The sequence below is a fragment of the Mirounga leonina genome, unplaced genomic scaffold (genome assembly GCF_011800145.1).
Source record: "Mirounga leonina isolate KUSES-001 unplaced genomic scaffold, KU_Mleo_1.0 Mir_173, whole genome shotgun sequence".
In the NCBI taxonomy this organism is placed as follows: Eukaryota; Metazoa; Chordata; class Mammalia; order Carnivora; family Phocidae; genus Mirounga; species Mirounga leonina.
In genome coordinates, this window is record NW_023270447.1 from 56342189 (window position 1) to 56357422 (window position 15234).

Below are 15234 nucleotides of genomic sequence, written 5' to 3' on the forward strand. Positions count from 1 at the left end.
GATTGGAAAAAGTGTATTCAAAGTGTATAAACTGCCAGACATTTTGCTAGGCACAAAACCAGGTACTTCCTGACTATCCTGTGAGGTTGAGATTATTATCCCCACTTTTGAGTCAAGGAAACTGAGGCTCAGAGAAGGAAAGTAACTTCCATAGGTCCTAAAGCTCACCCATGGCTAAGCTGACACTTGAAGCCAAGTCTGCTGAAACCAAAACCACCCTACTCCACGAGTACCCTTCTTCTGTCATCACTGTCATTGTCATGGTCAATGTTGGGTCCATCAGTCACTGCTATGGGGAGCAAGAGACAGATCAGGAGTTCTTCTTTTGCCCTGGGAAGGTCTGTTATGAACCCAGACCTCCTGTGCTGAGCCTCTGGTCTCTCTCCCTTTTTTAGGGCAGAGGTGAAGGAGGAGGTAGCAGTAGGGGAAGGCTCCCTCCTGCCAGGCCAGACCCAGCTCCTCCTGGGTCATTAGGAGGAGATGCAGAAATGCCTTTATTTACATGCAGATCTTACTTTTCACTTCTAAGTAGAGGAGGATTACGAGAGACAAACTGGAAGTAGGAAAATGTTTTCACTCCTCATCTTGCTACTGGTGCTTTTTCCCTACACCTATGCATGACTCTCACAAATTTCCTTTGTCCTGAAGTTTACTCTGCTAAGGCCAAAGAGGCCACAGATGCAGAGGCTGGGAGGTTCTGAATAGCTTAGAGATGAAGAGCTTAGCCCTAGGTCAGAAAGACTTGGGTTTGAATCTCAACCTTGCCACTTGCAAGCTCTTCGCCTCATTTTCTTCCTCTGATTATAACAGTACTTAACTCGTAGGATTGTTACTAGAATTATTACAAGACCACACACAGGAAGCACTCAGTAAATGTCAGTTGCTTTTTTAAATTTTTTTTTATTTTTTTAATTTAATTTTAAAAAAATTTTTATTTAAATTCAACTAGCCAACATAGAGTACATCATTCGTTTCAGACGTAGTGTTCAATAATTCATCGGTTGTGTATAACACCCAGTGCTCATCACATCACGTGCCATCCTTAATGCCCATCACCCAGTTACCCCATCCCCCGGCCCCCTCCCCTCCAGCAACCCTCAGTTTGTTTCCTAGTGTTAAGAGTCTCTCATGGTTTTTCTCCCTCTCTGATGACTTCCCATTCCGTTTTCCCTCCCTTCCCCTATGATCCTCTGTGCTGTTTCTTATATTCCACATATGAGTGAAACCATATGATAATTGTCTTTCTCTGATTGACTTATTTCGCTCAGCATAATATCAGTTGCTTTTGATGAAGTCCTGGTTAAGAGCATGGACCGCAGAGCCAGACAGGGTGGGTTTTGCCAGTTAACCACTATGTAACGTAGGGGTTCCTTTGCAAGTTACTTAAACCTCTCTATTAGTCAGGTTCCTCATTTGTAAATGTTTCCATCTGAGGGGGTTGTGGGAGGAGTAACGAATGGCAGGTGGTAAGCCATAAGTTGTTATTACTGTCTTCCCCATAGCGCCTTGGGTGAAACTCCTTACGCCACACCCCTTCCTCTGCTGATACCTGCTTCATTCATTTATGATTCATTTAGTCACTCAGCAAATGTCCCCTGAGCACCTACTGTGTGCTGGGCTCTATGATACACCCTGGGGATACAGAGGTGAACCAGACACGGCCCTAGACCTTATTGGCTTCACAAACAACTCCCTCCTTCTTAAAACTTTTTTTTTTTTTGCTCTAGTTTTCATGAAACCACACTGTCCATTTTTCCTCCTACTCCCTGCTACTCTACAGTCTCCTTCACGTCCTCCTCTACCTAAACTCTCAGCTTTAGAGGACTCCAGAGACACCTCCGTGCCCACGATGCCTACCTTCACGCCTCCAGGGCTGCCCTCTCCCCTGGGCTCCAGGGTCATGTGTGTAACTGCCTACCTGACATGCCCGGACACGCAAACTGCAGAGATCCCTACCGGATCCCATTTCCTTACCACCATCCCGATTGGTCTCCACCCCAGTCTCCTCTGTTTCTCTTTGTGGCACCACCATCTCTCAGTCGCTCAAGTCACGAAGCCCAGATCTATCTTTGATTCTTTCTGCATCCAATCCATGCGCAGGTCCTGCGAAGATGTGGCCAAAGTATTTCTCAAATTTGCCTTTCTCTTTTCATCGTGGCCACCCCACTCTGATTCAAGCTCCTATGATCTCTGGGGGGAACTGTTCAATGGCTTCCACTCATGCCCCTAAAGCCCATTATCTCCACGACAGGCGAGGGAATCCTTTTACCACATTCCCTGTTAAAATAACTTTTCACTGTACCTAGGATAAGCTCCAAAATTTGACCCCAGGCTGCAAGGCCCTGTGTGAGCTGTACCCTATGAACCTCACCAGGCTGACCTGCCGTGTTTATCATGATCCTGCCAACGAGCCTTCCCTCTGGTCTTTGAAAATGTCACCCTCGTCCTTGCTTCTGGGTCTTTATTAGCCCAGAATTCTCTTGCCAGCCTCATTGAACGGCTCATTCTTATCATCCTTCCAGGCTCGGCTCACATGTCAGAGGCCTTTCCTGATTACACTATCTAAAGTAGACCCTGTCCCCATCGCCTCCGTGATTCACCATCGTGTGGCTCCCCTTAGTGCATTTCTAGTGTGTATTACAATCTGGGCTCACCTGGCTTAGTTGCCATCCCTGGTCTGTCATCCCCATCCACGTGTCAGTTCCTCGAAGGCAGGAACCACATCTGTTTGGTCCACCCCCCCAGGGTCCTAGAAACAGTAAATTCATAGCAAGTATTTGTTGAATGAATGAATGAATGAATGAATGAATGAATGAATGAACGAACGAACTGGATAATAAATACTTTAACAGAAGGATATCTTAAAAATCATGGTAGTCCAGAAAAGAGAGCTGCTGTTCCTGAGAGAGTCAAGGAAGGCCTCTTGGACAAGGGGCCATTAGGCCTAGCAGTAAAGGATGAGCAAGCTGTTAGCAGGGGGAGAGAGGGATGGGGAGGATAGGCATTTCCACCTGTGGGAATGGCAGGCAAGAAGCGCAGAGTAGGACATGTGTGCAGGGGAAGCTGCAGGTGGTCTGGAAGTTGCAGGTAAGACTGGAGCATAAAATGAGGAAGGCAGGAGAAAAAGTGCCCATAGCCCATCGCCCCCAGTTCCCTAGGCTAGCTATCTGGGTTTCCTATGTGGTTGCTCCTCTTCTTGTCCCCATTGATTCATTACATCCTTTGTGACCAGAAGTTGTGTTCAGCCATATCCAGGGCGTTCCTGAGCAGAGAAGCCTTAACTGTGCCACTTCAGAGGTCTAGATTATGCATGACAAAGGACGTTGACTTTGTTTTGTTTGTTTCATTTGCTCAGTTGTTTTTAAAGGAAGAGTTCTCAGTTTTTCTGAAAAATGATTCTTCCTGCCTTAGGACATGCACCCTGACTTCCATAAACATCTACTTTAACTTTTTCTTTTTCCTTTAGCCTCTTATTTATTGTGCTGCTTTTTTTCTACTTTTCTTTTCTACTTTTTCTACTTTTCTTAAAAAAAAAACACACAGGGAGATATTTTAGTTGATAATAAAGATTAGAGTTGGGGCTTTTTTGCCTGAGGGCCATGGGAGACAGTTTCCTGGGGTACATCTCAGTGGGGGAGCTGTCTGGAAGTTTTCTAAGGCTCCTTGCTCCTCCCCTTACCCCATCCAGTGCTCTTTGAGAGTTTGAGTTTGAGAGGCTAAGCCTGCTGGGATCAGTCCCCAGACCTCCTCAGCTCAGAGATGAAGGAAACTGCCTAGGTCTTGCAATCCTCAGATCAGGGCGATTGCCTTGCTAGACCGTAAGCCCCTGAGAGCACAGCAGGATGCAGGGCGCGGGGTCTTGAAACCAGAGAGATGTGGGCCCCAGCTCTGCCACTTCCTGCACCATAAGGCTGGGCAGGCTACTGGCGCTCTGGAGCCTCAGGCCCCTCCTCTGTAAGGAGGAGGGACAAAGCAGCTCGCCCTCTGGACTGGTGCTTATGCCTGCCTAAGCTTCAGCTGCTTTCTGCTCGCCAAACCTGGGCTCAGCCCCCCTGCCCTGCCTGGGTCAGATCTCCCTTCTTTCTCTGGATCGAACACGTGATGAACCCTGAAGGGCTGTCCCGATGTGAAGGAGTCAGCCCCACCTCACAGCACCAAACTGAGGTGAAGCATGTAGGAAAAAAAAAGAAAAACCCATTTCCTCCCTGGTGTCTAGGAGGAAGCAAACTCCACGCTAAATTATGTTGCAACTATGCCCTAAGGTAGCTTTAATTTTATTGGCACTGATTTTAATTTACTCTTTAGGCCCCTGATAGCAGGATGAGCTGTTGGCTACTTTCAAGGGGACAGCCCTTCATCACCTGGTTTTAATTAAGGTTCTTAAGTTTGGAAGGAAAGAACAGAGATGCTCTCTTTCCCCGTCTAATCTCCGTCCTAAATGGTAAGGAAGGGCCCCGCATTAGCGACACACTCCTTTGCTCTGACTGACTGGCCTCGGAAAGGTACCTCATTTGACTGCCGGGGAAAACCTCGGCCGCGTCTGTTTGTTCCTATCATTCACTCATTCTTCCATCACTTTCTTTCCTCTTCATTCCTCTGCCAGAGCTTGAATGATAACCTACCACACACCAGGCCTTGCTCTGGTCCTACGGATTTAAAAAATCAATAATGTATGGCCCTTGCCCTGAAACAACTCCCATTTTAAAGGGAGATGGGGATAAACAAAGCCTTTATATGCCATGTGGTAAGTGCCATGAGACAGAGGGCTGTGCCTTAAATTATGAGAGCACAGAGGAGGCTGGTACCTCATCCTGAGGAGTAAAAGAGGCTATTTGAATGGAGATTTTTTTTATACTAGTCAGATGAATAATATTAGCTGCTATAACAAACAATCCCCAAATTTCAGCGGCTTAGTACAGTAAAGGTTTCATCACAGTCCGACCCGGGTCAAGAGGCTTTCCTGGCCATTTTCCTCCCAGTGTTGACTCAGGGACACAGCCTTCTTCCTTCTTATGATACCGTTGTTTTTACATGTAGCTTCTATGCACAAGAGCAAGAGAGAATGTGAGTGACTGTGTCTGAGTGTTATGGTCAGGCCCGGAAGCGGCAGGTGTCACCACTGCTGAATCCCATTAGACCCCAGCCAAATAGCAAGGGAGAGGGGGTAATGTCTTCCACGGTCCAGGGAAAGGGAGTGAGACTGGTAAGGGAGAGGGCGTAATGTCTTCCACGGTCCAGGGAAAGGGAGTGAGACTGGTAAGGGAGAGGGGGTAATGTCTTCCACGGTCCAGGGAAAGGGAGTGAGACTGGTGAGCATCCACTCAGTTTCTGCCTTACGTGTGAAGCTTGCATCAAAGTTAGCCAGATCAAGAGAAAACGTATTCCAGGCAGAGGAGATATTTATGGTGTGTAAACGTGGAGACAGAAGTCATGAGCATAGCAGGTCTGTGTACCGCGGGTGCTTCCACGGGGCTGGAGTGCCCAGTGTCAGACCAGAAAGGGCACGAGCCGAGACTAGATGGGGCAGGGACCAGATCACGCAGGGCCTTTCAAAATATGTGAAGGGGCTTGCACTCTGTCCTGTGAGCAGTCGAGAAATACAGAACAGTTTTAACTAGGGAAGTGACATGATTTGTTTGCATTTAAAAATATCACTCTAGAGCAGCGAGGAAACTGGGGAAGAAGCATTGTAGTTGCACGAGTAAAGATGACGGGACTTGGATCAGACATGGTCCCCGTCCTCGAAGAGCTTACAGACACACAGACATACTTAGCCAGATTAGGTGTAGAGCAACAAGTACTGATACCAAGACCCAAGCAAGAATCAAAGAACCACTTTTAAAATAAGGCTACTGAGGCAGAGTGAAGAGTTGCCACCTCTCCATGGTCACAGACTGGGTCAACGTTAGAACCAGAATTAGAACCCCTCCTCCTGCTTTCTTACTGGGCCCACACAGGTCCATGAAGCCAGGTTAGGTACAAACCACAATAAGGATGTTGTTGGAATTAGTATTTGTGGTCTTTGGGATTCCCTGCAAAGTGCAGGGCATGTGTAGTGAAGAAGAAAAAGAACTTAGGCCCTATCCAGGTAAATACACTAGACTGTTTTTAACTCCAGCTCCAGCCCCAAGAACCTCAGAATGGGAAGGGGTCTTAGAAACTAGTCCTTTAATGTTGTTTTGGAAGTATTACCTGATGTGGTTAGACATGCAAAAGAAATTAGGTGAAAAACTGGGAAGGGGGCAGGCAGGAGATAGAAGTACTATGTACAGGTGGTAAGTTTACAAACCCCTTTCTTCACTCCTTCTTTCCAGGCATCCTGACCTCCTTGCTGTTCCTGAAACATGCCCAGTGCATGTCACTGTTGCATTTACTTTTCCACCTGGAAGACTCTTCCAACTGATAGACTCAAGAGTAACTCTCCTCCTCCATTCATGCTGCTGGTTTTCCAGAACCCTCTATTATTTTTTTTTAAATTTTATTATGTTGGGTTAATCACCATACATTACATCATTAGTTTTTTCTATCCCACTTCTTTACTTTATTTGTCTCCACGGCACTAATGCCTCCTGACACCTTGTATTTATTAATTGATTTGTTTATTCCCTTTCTCTCCTCATAGAATATAAACTCTTTGAGCTCAGGAACTTTCTGTTGTGTTCACTGCTCTATCCCTAGTACCCAGCACACTCCCTGGTGCATACCCAATGCCTAGAACACTATCTGACACATCATAGGCACTCAGTGATTATTTGTTGAATAAGCAAATGAAAATCCAAGAAAATCAAATGATAAATTATTACAAATAATAATGGAATTAGTGAAGTATTGGGTACAAATTATTATGTCAAGAACAAGAGACTTTAGGGGTGCCTGGATGACTCCGTTGGAGGCGCATGCAACTCTCGATCTCAAAGTTGTGAGTTTGAGCCCCATGTTGCGTGTAGAGATTATAAAAAAATAAAGAAACTTAAAAAAAAAAGAACAAGAGCCTTTATATTTAAAGAACCATTAGTTAGAAGAGTTAATGGAAGAAAGCATCACATTTACATCAGCAAGAAACTGCCTTGGCCTCAAAAAGAAACATTCATGGTCTATATGAAAACAAAACCAAAAACTTTTTAAAATTTCCTGCTGTACCCAAGAGAAAATTTGAATAAATGGAAAGTCAAAACATATTCTTGGCTTGGAAGGCTCCAAGTCATAAGAATTGATTCTTCCTATGGTAATACAAAAGTCTAATATGGTTATTGAGAATATTGACAGGGGTTAGGGGAGAAAGAAAGTTAAAAAGCTAATTATAAAGATCATATAGAAAAATACATAAGACAGTACAGGAAAATTTGGGAAAAGAGGCATAATGAGGTGATAATAGCCTTTCAAATATTAAAATGCATCATAAAACACTAATTTGAAAAGATATATGCACACCTATATTTATGGCAGCATTATTTACAATAGCCAACATATGGAAGTAGCCCAAGTATCCGTTGATAAATGAATGGATAAAGATTGGTATAAATATGTATAGCTATAATATTACTCAGCCATAAAAAGGAATGAGTCTTGGTATTTGTGATAATGTGGGTGGACCTAGAGGGCATTATGCTAAATGAAATAAATAAGTCAGATAGAGACAAATACCATACGATCTTCCTTTATATGTGGAATCTAAAAATCAAAACAAGTAAACAAAAAACCAGAAGCAGACCCATAAATATAGAGAACAAACTGGTGGTTGCCAGGGGCAGGGGATGAGCAAAATGAGGGAAGGGGAGTTGGAGGTACAGGCTTCCAGTTATGGAATGAGTAAGTCACGAGGAGGAAAGGTACGGCATAGGGAATATAGTCAATGGGATTGTAAGAGAGTAGAAATGGTGACAGATGTTAACTACACTTAAAAGTATAAAATGAAACAAGATACGTTATAAACTTAACATAATTAAAACTGTGTAGTACTGACACATGAATAGATAAATGACTAGAACAGAATTAAAAGTCCAAAAACAAACCCAAATACATACAAAAAATGTGTATGGTAAAGATGACTTTTCAAGTCCGTGGGGGAAAAGATGCACAATTTCATAAATAGTGTGGGACAGTAAAGTACAATCCTTACCTCACAACCTAGGTTCATGTAAATTAAAATTGAAATGGAATATTTAAAGGTAAAAAGTGAAACAATGAAAGTAATAGAAGAAACAATGAAGGATTTCGACCCAGAAACCACAAAAGGAAAGATTGATAAGTCTGTATAAAAAATTAGCATTTAGAAATTTCTGGATGGAAAAAAGTACTAGTAGAAGTCAAAAAACAATGACAAGCTGAGCAAAAATATTTTTGTACTGCACATAAAGACTAACACACTCCAGCTTTCAAAATGGGCAGATGAAATTAACACAATTCGTAGAAAACAAAATGCAAATAGTTCTTAAATGTATGAAAAGCCTAAACTTAACCAAGTAATAAAAGAGAATTATACTAAGAGAAATTCAGATTAAAACTAATCTTAGGGGTGCCTGGGTGGCTCAGTTGGCTAAGCATCTGACTCTTGATCTCAGCTCAGGTCTTGATCTCAGGACCGTGAGTTCAAGCCCCACATTGGGCTCCATACTGGGTGTGGAGCCTACTTAAAACAAAACAAAACAAAAAACTAATCTTAGGTATCTTTTTTCACCCTCCCACCAAATTGGCAAATATCAAAAAGTTTCACTCCACCGTGTTGTCAAGTTAATTGCAAAAGAGACATTGTAATATTTTGCTAGAAATATAAAGTGGTCTTTCTGAAGAGGTCAGTCTGTGAGTATTGATCGAATTGCAAATGCACAGGGGACCCAGAAATTCTGCTTCTTGAAATTTATCCTACGTATAATTATATATGTGTGAAATGCATATATTCAGAGTCAGTCACTAAGACATTGTTGGTAACAGGAAAAGGTTGGAAATCACTTAAATGTCTGCCAATAGGAGACTGGCTGAATAGTTTATATATGGCTATTAAAAAGAATGAAGTAACTGTTTATGCACTGAGAAAAAATTACCTCCAAGACATGTTAGGAGAAAAAAAGCCGATTTGAATAGTGTGTTCCGTGTGCCCCCATTTGTGTTTCCTGGGACGGCGGGGTTGGGTGGGGGATGGATATTTATTTGTTTGTGTTAAAGTATCTCTGGAAGGATGCAGGAGAACCTGATAACATGAGTTGCCTCTGGGGAGTGAAACCAGGTGCCTGGAGATGCGCAGGGGTGATAGAGAGGTTTCTCCCTATATATCCTTTCATATCTTTTTGACTTTTGAACCATATAAATCAATCAATATAATTTGCTGGTTATTTAAAGTGAAATCATGTTAGGTGCCAGGTGTCAGGATAGGGCAGCGGAAGCCACTTCAGAATGTGTTATCAGAAGAACGAGCAAATCAACAAACAGCGCCCCCCTTTCCCAGCACAGGGCCAGGCCGAGCCCGACGAGGTCAGAGCAGCTGACTTCCAAGGCCCTCTCCAGCCCATGTCCAGAGATAGAAACTGCAGCTTTTCCTTACACATTTCTTAAGTCATCTCTCTGCCTCCTCCTCTCCTCGGCAGTTCATCAAACGCTCCGAGGAAAAGACAGACAATTGAAGAAAATAAAATTGCGAAGATGACTTTTATAGGGCTCCTGTTGAATCATTGTGTATTCCACCTCCAAAGCTGAAAATGATGAGTTTAATATCACACAGCACACTGCATCTTGTGTCTCTCCAAAGACAGCTTATGCTACCCAGAGAGTTGGGAGTTCGGCAAGACATAATTTTTCACTCCAACTCAGAGGCAAATGAAGTGACAGTCATCAGACCCACATTCTAGAAGGAACACAGTTTTCATTTGGTTTTAACTTCATTTGAAAGTGTCCCAAGGAGGAAGAATCCTTCCAAGCACAGACTTTCTTTCTTTCCCAGGAACACATGCTAGAAAGGGGATGGAAAGGTGGCCAGGTTTTGCCTTGGCCATTTCTAGAGTTGACCCGTTGATGGTGAGAAGTTAACTGTGCCAGGGGTCAGGCGACCTGGGTTTCAGTCTCAGTTATGCCAAGCTAGACAAGTTTCTCTCACACTTGGAGCCTCTGTCACTCTCAGAAAGGATTGTGAGGTATACACTGGTCATATATATAGGAAGAGAAGGTCAGATTTAAGGGACATTGAAGATCTATGGGCCAAAAACTTCCCCGATTCTTGCCAGTACATTCTGGTATCTGGACAGTCTCTCTGGAGTCATTGGTCCAGTCATTCTGCATGCAGCTCCTGAGCGCCCTTCATATCCAGCCACTGGACTCTTTACAGACATCTCCCTACCTTCAGGGAACTCGTAGATGGGAATGTTCGCAAATAATACCATATCAGGATAGGGAATGCCTCAAATATGTGTAAGTAGAGAGCAGAGAAAGACTGGTCAAAATCATCTTTACAGAGTACAAGGTATAATGTGTACTATTTTTTCCATGCCCAATTTATATATTATTGGGGAGCAGGTGTGGCAACATGAAATGAGGTTAAATAAAAGAATTAATATGTCACATGTAAAACTCTCAGAATTGTGCTTGGCATGCATTCAAATATTCAGTAAATGATAGTAATTATCATTGCAGTGCTTGGTTCCCACTATAACTCTCTGAGGTTGGAATGAAAATAACCCATTTGTCAAATACAAAAGCTGAGACTCTTTGTAGGGCCACGATCTCCCCTAGGCTGCCTCAGCTAGAAATGGCCCAGTCGGACCCAAACCACAAGCAGGTCCAATATAAATACAGTTGTGTTACCTGAAGGTATTTCTCATTAATCAGAAAAACAGAGTCTGCTAGTGCCTTTAGTCATGAATGTATCAACTGTTCTGGGTAAGCAACGTCCGACTTAAGCCAACAAGACCCTCACCACTTCAGAACTCTGAAGAGGGCTGCCAAAGGTAGTGCTCTCAGACCCCCAGGGCAGATGGTGTTAAAAGTGAGGGGGAATTGATGTTCACAAGTCTCACCCCCTCCAATTACACTGCAGATGAGTGATAAATCCACTGACACGTAGGCACAGCTCGGAAGGAAGCGTGCACACCACGTTTAACGTCTGGTCCTTTAAGGCAAGCTCTGTGACCCCAGACTTCTAATTTGTCATCCTTTCTCTCAACAGAAAACAAGCCTGGAGTTTTATATTGACATCCATGCCCACTCCACCATGATGAATGGCTTCATGTACGGCAACATCTTTGAAGATGAGGAACGATTCCAGAGGCAGGCCATTTTCCCCAAGCTCCTCTGCCAGAATGCTGAGGATTTCTCCTACGTAGGTCAAGAGTTCTCTCTCAGCAGCCCCCACCCAGCTCCCTCCCTTTCCTCTTCACTCAGCTCAGTCGGTTTAACATTCTCAGAACACCAGCTCCATGACAAGCTCTGTGTGGGTGATAAAGATAGAGGTGAACAAGCTATGCCCATGTCCTCAAGCAGTTCCTCACCAGTCAGGGGGGAGAATCTTGGAAAAGACAGCACCTGGTCTTTCTCAGGAGCTGGGATTTGTTCAGTTGATGTGACCCCAGCATTAGCAAGAGAAGGGACTCACCAAGCACCCACCACACGCTGGCCCCAGCACCAGGGTCTGGGGTCTACTTTCTCCTCATCCAGCTCTTTTAGTAGGAGCCTCACCCCTTGCTGAAGAGGGTCATGTGCCCACCATGCTCTCTCTCCGTGACCGTTGCTGGGTCTCGATTTCTTTGTCAGTAATTTGTGGGTGATCATGTTCTGCCTTGCCCGCATCATAGCTTCCTGGGGGGACAAAGGCAGTAATAGGTGGAAGAGGAGTCTGCAGACAGTGAAGACCTCAGCAGACCCCAGAGACTGGTTGTTACTACCTACCCCACATGCTGAGGAAGACTCAGCAGTGAGAATAATTTGCAGCAAAAAGCAATACTGGAAAAGGGCAAGGAGAGAAGATAAGGAGGAGAATCAGCATGTGGTGTGGGGACATGGGAGAGAGTTTTTGCACATTTTCCTTTGTTTTGATACTAAATCTCTGAGGCCTGTTATTTCCATGTGGCCAGAGGGGGAGAGTCCCACAAAGGTCATAGCAATTTCTGAAGTTGATGAGCTGAAAACTTCCTGCCCATTGTTCCAGGCCTGGACATGAGTGGAGATGATGAATCTCTCCATGAAGTAAGACGCACTTTGAATCCCAGAAGTTTTGAATGCCAGGCCAGGAAAGGAACTGGCTCAGTCTCCTCCTTGTTTACCCAAGAGACACGTATGGCCCAGAGAAGTTTAGTATGTGCAGCGAAGTCACTCAGCATTTGGCCGCAGAATCAAAGCAGGTGGCTCCCCATTTGCATCTCGGGTAGAAACAGCCACGCTTGTTTCTGTAGGAATCTACAGGATGGCCAGCCCCAGGCTTTTTGAACCACTGCAGTTTCGGAGCAGACTGTGGTCTCCTGGTCCACACTCCCCAAGATGCTGGGCCACAGGCCTCAGAGACCCTCCCCGGGGTGAGGTTCCTGGGGCAAACAAAAGGGGCTCCGTCTAGGAGCTTTATTTCTGGCCTTGCCTCTTGATGTTCCTGAACTGCAGCCACCTTAAGAGCTCAAGGCTAGGGTCGAGGTCATCTGTCCTCATCCAGTCTCTGTCTCTCCTCTTCTCTGATCCTCAGTACCCAACTCTCAAATGATTTCATTGCATGGACTTCAAGATGTGACATTCTAATTTTCTGACCCCTTTCTTTATCTCAGAATTCACACACACACACACACACACATACACAATTTCTCTTCCTTTAAATGTGTCTCTAAATACCTGCCTTGTTTTGCTATTGTCTTTCTCCCTCTTTTCCTTCTTCTCTTATACCCTGCTTCACAAGACACACATTCTCTTATTAAAACCACAGTCTCTTTATTTACTTTGATCTTCACGGGTTAGCACAGAATGCCCCCTTTAACCACAGATGAGTCACCCTCACAATTCCATGAAAGAGATGTTATTATCATCTCCACTTTACAGATGAAGAAACTGAGGCTAAACCAAAAAAGGCAAGTTGCATAACCTCTCGCATATTTTTGAACGGAGGCCTTGAGATGCCAACCTGCTTTTTCTGTCCTCTCTCTGTCCACCACGATGGGTGAGGCCAACACCCTAGTGGAGAAATAGCCATGATCCCTACCCCCTGGTGATGTTGGGCTGGAGTTCAGCTGCCCCTCATGGAGAGAGAGCATTGTGAAGGAGTGTCGGGGTGTCTGGAGTCACTCAATCCTCGGTTCAAATCTGCTCTATCACTTGCTTGCTCCATCTCTGTGAGCTTCGTTGTCTCACCCAGAGGGGCAGAGCTGCAACATCTTCGTCAAGGGGTTATTCTGAAGCATAAATGAGATGCCATGTGGGAAACAACATTATAAAGTTGGGAGCCCTGCCCAAATTTTCATTTTTATTATCATCATAGTCTCATTGCTCCTTGTTCTCTACTTTCCTTGCTCTATCTGTCCCCATTCAGATTCCCACAAATATTTGTTAAATGGCCGTTACTATCCAAATTTGGATACTTTCTTCTAATTCTGTTTATTTCATCAATCCCCACAATAATCCTGTGATGTGTGATTAACATCCCACTTTTCAGATGAGGAAGCTGAGGCCCAGATATGTTGTAAGATGTCCTCAAGCTCTGATAGCCAGCAGGTGCCTGGCCCTGATTCTCTCCTCCCTGCTTTGTCTTTCCCAGTCCAGCACATCCTTTAACCGGGATGCTGTGAAAGCAGGAACCGGACGTCGCTTCCTCGGTGGGCTACTGGACCACACTTCCTATTGCTACACCCTGGAGGTCTCCTTCTACAGCTACATCATCGGGGGTACCACAGCCGCTGTGCCCTACACTGAGGAAGCCTGTATCCTTGCGAGTCCCCCCAACCCTGGGCCAGCCCACATCCTGCGGGGAGTATCCAGGTCTGGCAAGATTTAATGGGCAGATCAGGAATCTGGTCTCCAGCTCGGTGAAGGCTGACACTCTGGGGTGAGAATGGAGGCTGTTCTGCTTGTGGCACCTTTGGATTATCCTGTTTGGCCCTTGCCCTTGTAATGGACACCCCCCTTCGCAGCTGCCTCTGCTATGGCCTTATGCTACTCCCATCTCTGTCTCCCCTCCACACCCTCATGAGGGAGTGAGTCTTCTGCCATCTAAGGTATATAAGCACACAGGCTGGAGGACCATCCCTCGGGTTGCTGAGGAAGACCTGGGTGGTCTTGACTCCTCCTTCTAACCCTGAACATGTAAAACTGTATCTTCTCTTTTCACCTCCCATCTTTTTATACTCTTGTCTTCTTTCTCTTCTCTGCTCACCAGTTTTCCTTGTACCCATTTTTCTCCCCTTGTCTTCTCTCCTTCTAGCTCTATCTGTGTTTTTATGTCCGCTCCCTCCTGGTTTCTCTCTTCTCTCCATCCTCCTCTCCTCTCTTTCTCTCCCTGTGCCTCCTCTCTGTCTGCCCTGGCTTCCTTCCCATCCTCTGTACATCTTTCTCTCTGCTTTGGCATTTCCTTCACCAAATTGCTTTTCCTCTTAACTTCGTCATAAAATTTCTCCAAAATCCCCCACACTTGTTATAATGAAGTTGGAGGTTACTTTCTAGCTTGCTTGACTTTCTAGGGATTATTTAGTCATTCTAGTTTCCTGGGTGTTGATTTTAATATCAAGGTCATTGCATAAGGATTGTGACAGATTGTGACAGTTTTTGTGTTCCTTTATCCTTTTGGTTTTGGACTGACCCATTTCTCCTCTCCTAACACTGAGTTTTCTTAGAGAAAGAATTATAGTTGATGGAGGAGAAAGGAAATGGATGATATTAACTCTCTCTCTCTCTTTCTCTCTCTCTCTCTCTATATATATATATTCTCTCTCCCCAGAAGTAGAAGTGTTCCTTTTAGCCTTTTTCAACCTTGGTAAGTGTTTCTGGAATTCCTGCCATACTCTGTACAGGAAAACCTCCCTTCTGGTGGGGCCATGACTCCAGACTAGTCCACCCAGTCAGTTGCAGCCTGGTGGTTCTGGGGGTCCAGTTACTTTGCTGAGTACCTGGAGGCAGGGTGATGGCCCCCAACAGAAGGGTGAGCATAGGTAGACCAGGTGTTAGAGCAGTGTTCCAGATCCAGCAGAACATTGAAGAGATCGTGATAAGATCTGAGAGTCCCCCTCCCTCCAGTCACCAAGCCTGAGACAGTCATCTTGAAATCTGCTTTAATAACTACTT

General features: G+C 44.7%; 1 protein-coding gene across 1 annotated transcript in view; it reads left to right on the forward strand.

Moving 5' to 3' along the window:
- The window catches only part of BEND5 (BEN domain containing 5), a 237321-nt gene that overhangs the window by 175069 nt on the left and 47018 nt on the right, over nucleotides 1-15234 (forward strand). The window contains exons 7-8 of the mRNA XM_035018600.1: nucleotides 11153-11305; nucleotides 13715-13877. Coding sequence (XP_034874491.1) covers nucleotides 11153-11305; nucleotides 13715-13877 — 316 coding nt within the window. The remainder of the gene's footprint in view (nucleotides 1-11152; nucleotides 11306-13714; nucleotides 13878-15234) is intronic.